Below are 8,540 nucleotides of genomic sequence, written 5' to 3' on the forward strand. Positions count from 1 at the left end.
GAATGGAGGAGGGTCGGGATAAGACTGTTATCAGTCCATTAAATAGGTGTTATCAGTTGTTATTAGCTCCATGGATGTGGGTCAGTAGGGGCCTGCTACACCTACTACCATCCATCCATCCATCCATCTTCAACCTCTTATCCGGGGTCGGGTCGCGGGGGCAACAGCTCCAGCAGGGGACCCCACACTTCCCTTTCCCGGGCCACATTAACCAGCTCTGACTGGGGGATCCCGAGGCGTTCCCAGGCCAGTGTGGAGATGTAATCTCTCCACCTAGTCCTGGGTCTTCCCCGTGGTCTCCTCCCAGCTGGTCGTGCCTGGAACACCTTCCTAGGGAGGCGTCCAGGAGGCATCCGTACTAGATGAACCACCTCAGCTGGCTCCTTTCGACGCAAAGGAGCAGCGGCTCTACTCCGAGTCCCTCACGGATGACTGAGCTTCTCACCCTATCTCTAAGGGAGACGCCAGCCACCCTCCTGGGGAAACACATTTCAGCCGCTTGTACCCGCGATCTAATTCTTTCGGTCATGACCCAGCTATCATGACCACAGGTGAGAGTAGGAACGAAGATTGACCGGTAGAACTCAATACCGAATTCAATACCGAATTCAATACCGAATGCAATACCGCCCCCCCGCTGCTCCGATTCTCCGGCCAAACTCACGTTCCATCATCCCCTCACTCGCGAACAAGACCCCGAAGTACTTGAACTCCTTCACTTGGGGTAAGGACTCATTCCCTACCTGGAGTAGGCAATCCATCAGTTTCCTGCTGAGAACCACGGCCTCAGATTTAGAGGTGCTGATCTTCATCCCGGCCGCTTCACACTCGGCTGCGAACCGATCCGAGTGCTGGAGGTCGCAGCCCGATGATGCCAACAGGACCACATCATCTGCAAAAAGCAGCGATGCGATTTTCAGCACACCGAACTGAAAACCCACATCCCCCCGACTACGCCTTGATATCCTGTCCATGAATCACAAACAGGATTGGTGACAAAGCGCAGCCCTGGCGGAGGCCAATTGTTCAGGCATTGTTCCTCTTCGATCCGAGGTTCGACTATCGACCGAACCCTCCCTTCCAGCACCTTGGAGTAGACTTTACCAGGGAGGCTGAGTAGTGTGATACCCCTGTAATTGGCACACACTCTCTGGTCCCCCTTTTTGAACAGGGGAACCACCATCCCGGTCTGCCACTCCTTAGGCACTGTCACCGACTTCCACGCGGTGTTGAAGAGACGTGTCATCCAAGACAGCCCCTCCACACCCAGAGCCTTCAGCATTTCTGGACGGATCTCATCAACCCCCGCGGCTTTGCCACTGTGGAGCTGTTCGACTACCTCAGTGACTTCCACCAGGGAAATTGATGATGGTCCCCCATCAGCTTCCAGCTCTGCCTCTACAATAGAGGGCGTATTGGTCGGATTCAGGAGTTCCTCAAAGTGCTCCTTCCACCGCCTGTTTACCTCCTCAGTTGATGTCAACAGTGTCCCATCCTTACTGTACACAGCTTGGATGGTTCCCTGTTTCCCCCTCCTGAGGTGCCGGATGGTTTTCCAGAAGCACCTTGGTGCCGATCGAAAGTCCTTCTCCATGGCTACTCCGAACTCCTCCCACACCCGCTGCTTTGCCTCCGTCACGGCAGTGGCTGCTGCCCTTCGGGCCTGTCGGTACCTTGCAACTGCCTCCGGAGTCCTCCGAGATAACATATCCCGGAAGGCCTCCTTCTTCAGTCGGACGGCTTCCCTGACCACCGGTGTCCACCACGGTGTTCGAGGGTTGCCGCCCCTTGAGGCACCTAAGACCCTAAAATAACAGCTCACCGCTGCAGCTTCAGCAATGGAAGCTTTGAACATCGCCCACTCGGGTTCAATGCCCCCAACCTCCACAGGGATGCCAGAAAAGCTCCGCCGGAGGTGTGAGTTGAAAATCTCTCGGACAGGGGCCTCCTCCAGACGTTCCCAGTTCACCCGCACTACCCGTTTGGGCTTACCAGGTCTGTCCAGAGTCTTCCCCCACCCTCTGACCCAGCTCACCACCAGATGGTGATCAGTTGACAGCTCCGCCCCTCTCTTCACCCGAGTGTCCAAAACATGCGGCCTCAGATCAGACGATACGATTACAAAATCGATCATCGACCTTCGGCCTAGGGTGCTCTGGTACCACGTACACTTATGAGCATCCTTATGTTGGAACATGGTGTTCGTTATGGACAATCCATGACTAGCACAGAAGTCCAACAACAAACGACCACTCGGGTTCACTCGGGTTCAGATCCCAATCACGCCACTCCAGGTGTCTCCATCGTTGCCCACGTGCGCGTTGAAGTGGGCAAATGGGCAAAGTTGGCACCTTAGCAGCCTCTGCCATCAGTGTATGAATGGGTGAATGCTGACAGTGGGCCAGCAGAACTATGGAGTCCATACAGGACTCCATTCAGGGTCTCCAAGAAGGCCGAATACTCCGAACTGCTGTTTGGTGCATACGCACAAACAACAGTCAGAGTTCTCCCCCCCGTAACCCGAAGGCGTAGGGAGGCGACCCTCTCGTCCACCGGGGTAAACTCCAACGTAGCGGCAGGGGATTTGTGAGTATCCCCACACCCGCCCGGCGCCTCACACCTTGGGCAACTCCAGAGAAGAATAGAGTAAATGGTAAATGGACTTGGACTTATATAGCGCTTTTCTAGTCTTCCGACCACTCAAAGCGCTTTACACTACATGTCAGCATTCACCCATTCATACACACATTCACACACTGATGGCAGAGGCTGCTAAGGTGCCAACTTTGCCCATCAGGATTTAATCTAAATACTCATTCACACACCGATGGCTCTGCCTCCGGGAGCAATTTGGGGTTAAGTGTCTTGCTCAAGGACACATTGACATGTGACCTGGAGCAGCCGGGGATCGAACCACCGACCTTCCGATTGGTGGACAACCTGCTCTACCCTCTGAGCCACAGCCGCCCAGAGTCCAACCCCTATCCAGGAGTACGGTTCCAGAACTGAGGCTGTGCGTAGAGGTAAGCCCTACCAGATCCAACTAATAGCGCTCCACCTCCCGCACAAGCTCCAGCTCTTTCCCCCACAGAGAGGTGACGTTCCACGTCCCCAGAGCCAGCCTCTGCCGCCCGGGTCCTGCCCACGGTAAGGTGATGGTTCCCGGAAAGGCCCTACTACCATGTAAAACTGAATTAAACGTCACGTTTTAAACACAAACGCCTCTTTAGGTTTAGGCAGCAAAACTACAACTTCTTTAGGTCCGGGTCCTGGCTGATCCAGTCCGGCTCCAGTCCGGGTCCTGGCTGATCCAGTCCGGCTCCAGTCCGGCCCCTGGCTGATCCAGTCCGGGACTTCAGGTCTGATGACAGAGACCGCTTCACCGGAGCAGCCCTCCATCAGATCCCTCCGCGGGGTCAGACACTCTTTCCTCTATAAACAAACAAAAACACACACACACCGACACGTTTTAAACTCTCTCCCCCGGTGCACGTCGCCTCCATCCGGCCGTCAGAGATAAACCGTGTCCGGTAACCGTCCCCGCTCCGGTTCCAGAGTGAATGTTTCGCGGGACCTACTTCTCGTGCTGTCGCTGACAGGCGGTGCTTCGGTCGCTCCCCAACATGGCCTCCATGACGGAGCGGCCGCTTCACTTTAATCTTCCGCCTGTTTTTCAGCGTTAAACCGAGTTTTGTCCGTTAACCGGAGCACCGGGGATGATCTACCGGAGCCCGGCACCGTGCGGAGGCTCTCTCTCTCTGAGCAGACAGAACTGACCGGTTACCCGCTGCAGAGGAAACACAACAACTAACAGCATCATATCAGTAAGAAGCTCTGGAGCTCTCCAGCTCTCTCCTGCTCTCTGGAGCTCTACCGCTCTACAGCTCTCTACTGCTCTACCGTCTGCTGCTCTAACGCTCTGCTGCTGCTGAGCGCTCTGCTGTTCCCGGGTTGGGTCGGTACCGCGGGTTATTACCGAGGAGCGCGGGACGGGGAAGCAGCGCGCGGTGGAGCCGGGATGGACTGTTACTAACAGCTAACAGCTAACATTTAGCTAATGCTAACAGCTAGCTAATGCTAACAGCTAGCTAATGCTAATGCTAATGCTAACAGAGAAGTGATCAGTCAACTGGGCGGTCCGAGGAAGCTAACAGCTAACTGCTAGCTGTTAGCTGCTAGCTGTTAGCTGCTAGCTGTTAGCTGCTAGCTGTTAGCTGCTAGCTGTTAGCTGTTAGCTGCTAGCTGTTAGCTGCTAGCTGCTAGCTGTTAGCTGCTAGCTGCTAGCTGCTAGCTGTTAGCTGCTAGCTGTTTGTCCGGTTCAGCTGAATGTTGTAGTAATAATCCCGTTAATGATGATAAACAGGAATAATGTCTTTCATAATGATGATGACGGAGAGCCAGCTGCTGTTTATATATATACACAGTTAAAGGTTAATAAGTAGTAAAAGTACTCTGAATGACTTTACTGACAGATGGGTTATTACACACACTACACATACTGCTACAGCCAGAGTACTAATACCACACTGTGAATATACTGCTACAGCCAGAGTACTAATACCACACTGTGAATATACTGTTAGAGTAGAAGTACTAATACCACACTGTAGAAATACCCTGTTACTTTAAAAGTACTAATACTATAATATTAATATAATATAATAAAAAAGTCTTCTAAATTAACAGAATGTTCTATTAATTATTAAAATAATAAATGGTACACCAGCAACTTGGTAAAAACATCTTCTAAATGAACAGAATTAGTATTTATTAGAAGAGACGGAGCTCAGTAAACCAGCGAGGGGTTCAGGAAATAAAATAAAAGCTACACTAGACGGCAGGGTCAAAGGTCACCGATGTCTGTTTACTGGCTGGATGAGCTGTGATTGGCTGGATGAGCTGTCAGTCGTAATGATTGACATGTTGTCACTGGGTCACTGGGTCACACTGCTGTCCTCCAGGCTACTCTACTGGACTCTAGTGGACTCTACTGGACTCTAGTGTATCCCAGGGTCCTGGTTGAGCTCCTCCTTTTCATCACAGCTTATGTCCCAGTGTGGTTCTGTAGTTTGGACCTCTGGTCTGGACTGAAGAAGTCCAGACTATTTTATTATCAATCAGAATCCTTTAATATTGATCATCTGATCTGATTCTTCTATTAAAGAACTACATCAAAGATGGCCGCCCATTCAGACCATAACGGGTCACCGTGGTAACCTGAACGCGTCCTGTTCTGTGTGGTTAAACAAAGACTCCTGACCCTGCATCTCTGAACCCCTCTCTCTCTCTCTCTCTTTCTCTCTCTGTCTCTCTCTCTCTCTCTTTCTCTCTCTGTCTCTCTCTCTCTCTCTCTCTCGCTCTCTCGCTCTCTCGCTCTCTCTCTCTCTCTCTCTCTCTCTCTCTCTCTCTTTCTCTCTCTGTCTCTCTCTCTCTCTCTCTCTCGCTCTCTCGCTCTCTCTGTCTCTCGCTCTCTCTGTCTCTGTCTCTGTCTCTCGCTCTCTCTGTCTCTCGCTCTCTCTTTCTTTCTCTCTCTCTGTCTCTGTCTCTCTCTCTCGCTCTCTCTCTGTCTCTCGCTCTCTCTGTCTCTCGCTCTCTCTTTCTCTCTCTGTCTCTGTCTCGCTCTCTCTGTCTCTGTCTCTCTCTCTCTCTCTCTCTCTCTCTGTCTCTCGCTCTCTCTCTCTCTCTCTCGCTCTCTCTGTCTCTCTCTCTCTGTGTGTCTCTCTGTCTCTGTCTCTCTCTCTCTCTCTTGCTCTCTCTCTGTCTCTCGCTCTCTCTCTCTCTCTCTCTCTCTCTCTTTCTCTGTCTCTGTCTCTCTGTTTGTTTTTTACCCAGAATGCCATCTGAGGCTCAGTCCCAGGAGCCTCGGGACAGAGGACCGGCGCCTCCCGTCACTCGGGCCGGACGCAGCGCTCAGCTGGCCAAAGCCGCCGCCGCTACGAGCCCCGCCCCCGAGAGGCGGTCTCGCGGGCGACCTCGGAAAGATGGTCCTCCTCCCACCCCCCTCCTCCTCCTCCTCCTCCACCTTCCAAATCAAGGAAGAAGTAAGTCAACACAGCGTTGTCCATGTGAAACAGAAACAGTGAGCTGGATCTAAAAGTTAACGCAAATCTGTTTTAACACCACTGTTTCCTTTAAAACATTAACTCAACTTGGGATCTTTAGGTTGTAGCGGCTCAGTTTTAAAGCTAGAGTGAAGATCCTGGTATCATAGTAAACTAGAGAACCTGATGAATCCATCGGTACCAACCATGTCACACTAGCTGGTCATGAAGAGGTTAAATAACGCTCCAAACCAAATGTTGGAGAGGAAAAACTGTCATGTCCATGTTCAAAGGGGTCCCTTGACCTCTGACCTCCAGATCAGTGAATGTAAATGGGTTCTATGGGTACCCACGAGTCTCCCCTTTACAGACATGATTGAATCCATATGTGTTGGCGTTAAGCCTTTCAAACAGCCGTATGGATCCACATTTCCTCGGCGCTTCATCACAACGTCGTCACTTTTATACCAACGACGACGAGGCCTGCCGCGGTAATCGGTAACATTTACTAGTATTATACATTTTATACAAGGTGAAAAGGTATTAGCATGACATACAGTATACAAGGAAAACAGTATTTCAGTGTCTTATTAAAGCATGTGTATCAAAAGCATTCATCATATAAGTGGTGTTTAACAATATATACATACTTCACTAAAGTTGATCAGTGTTGAGATTCTCCCGCTGTCATCACTGACGTTGTTGCTGCTGTATTTATTCCTAGATGGAGTGTTAATGGAGCAGCTACAATGTTAGCATAGCCAGGCGCTGATCCATCCAGACTCCATTCAGAAAACAAGCATTTTAAAAGTTGTTTGCTTGTCGTCATGGTAACAGACCTGACAAAGCATGAATTCAGACTTTTTACAAATCAACATCATGATGTCGTTATTTCAGCATCATTTTGATCTGTTTATTGTATTATTATTATTAATTTTGAAAGAGCAACGACCAATGAGGGAACTCCAACAGTCGGCCAACCAATCGTGTAACTTCATCACTCAGTGACAGTTTTGTGTTTGTTGGGCTGCTGGCCCTCCGCGGTCCAGCCACTCAAACCCTCGTAGTTGGGTTCAGTCTCCCTTCATTCATTCACCACAGATATCTGGCTGATTAGACGTCCATACATTACACTGTATTGATAGTTAACACACACACACACACACACACACACACACACACACACACACACACACACTGATCTGCAGGAGGGTGTGTGTGTGTGTGTGTGTGTGTGCGTGTGTTGTGGTGAGCAAGATGTGTTGGAGAGGAAGTGGTTCAGTTGCATGCTGGGTAATAAGCAGCAAAGAGGCGTGGACTGGACTGAGTCTGCTCCGGGTTTTACTTCCTCACACACACACACACACACACACACACACTCACACTAATCATTAGTCAGATCAGTGTACCTAATAAAGTGGACAGGGTTTTTTCTCCAGCTGTTTTTTAGTCAGAAACACTACGTTACCCAGCAGTCATCACTGATGACATCATTATGTTATGATGTCAGCTGTGTGGACATTTAAAGGGACAGTCCCAGAGACACTGTTGATGTCACCTGACCGTGTGTGCGTGTGTGCGTGCGTGTGTGTGTGTGTGTGTGTGTGTAGGGGGCGGAGTCGAGGTCAAGCCCAGGTAGAGGATGAAGAGAACACGGACGCCACGGAGAAGAACCCCCCCCAGAAGACAGGTGAGTTTAAACCGGTCCAATTCTAGTTGTGGATCAGGACTCTGACTGGACCTCGTGGCCCGGTTGTTCTGTTCTGGGTGTGAGTTGATGCTGCTGTGTGTCCACAGAGGTGAAGACAGCAGGACGCCGTCGGTCCACCTCCAGGAGGAAATCTAACGCAAACCCTGAACCAGAACCTGAGCAGGACCCTGAACCCAGCCAGGACCATCTCTGTCCGGAACCTGAGCCGGACCCTGTGCCCAACCAGGACCGTCTCGGTCCAGAACCTGAGCCGGACCCTGTGCCCGACCAGGACCGTCTCGGTCCAGAACCTGAGCCGGACCCCGACCCCACAGTCCCACCAGAGTCCAGCACAGAACCAGCTCCCGGTGCTGAGGAGGAGGATGACAGAACCAGCCCTGCTCCTGCTGCCCCGCTCCGGGCCTCCAGCCTCGGACCAGCTTCCAGTCCTGGGGAAGAACCTCGGGTCGGTTCCCTACCCGCCTCCCCCTCCCCGGCCCCGGACCTCAGCCCGGTTCACAGCCCCGCCTCCAGACCTGATCCTGATCCTGTGGAGGAGGACCGGCCCAGTCCGAGCCACAGCCCCGCCCCCGTGGAGACGGTTCCTATGGAGACAGAGGGGGCGGGGCCAGTCCTCAGGAGCAGAGTCCCGCCCTGAGTCCCTGCTCCAGTCCTCCGGTGTCCCCCTGCCCCCGACTGGAGGACGAGGACTCTCTGTCTCCCCTGTTCCAGCTGTCCGAGGACTCCGGGGGCTCGCCCCCCCCCAGCCTGGGACACACCAAAAAACGGTGAGACGGCTTTGGCGTGCG

At 52.1% G+C, this 8,540-nt stretch overlaps 1 protein-coding gene across 1 annotated transcript; it reads left to right on the forward strand.

Moving 5' to 3' along the window:
* Nucleotides 1-541: 541 nt before the first annotated feature.
* On the forward strand, nt 542-8,534 carry LOC141763648 (uncharacterized). Its single transcript, XM_074628164.1, has 4 exons — nt 542-551; nt 5,852-6,041; nt 7,652-7,731; nt 7,839-8,534. The coding sequence occupies exons 1-4, from the start codon at nt 542-544 to the stop codon at nt 8,387-8,389; spliced, it is 831 nt and encodes a 276-aa protein (XP_074484265.1). The 3' UTR covers nt 8,390-8,534.
* The last annotated feature ends 6 nt before the right edge of the window (nt 8,535-8,540 follow it).

The sequence above is a fragment of the Sebastes fasciatus genome, unplaced genomic scaffold (genome assembly GCF_043250625.1).
Source record: "Sebastes fasciatus isolate fSebFas1 unplaced genomic scaffold, fSebFas1.pri Scaffold_123, whole genome shotgun sequence".
NCBI classification, from domain to species: domain Eukaryota; kingdom Metazoa; phylum Chordata; class Actinopteri; order Perciformes; family Sebastidae; genus Sebastes; species Sebastes fasciatus.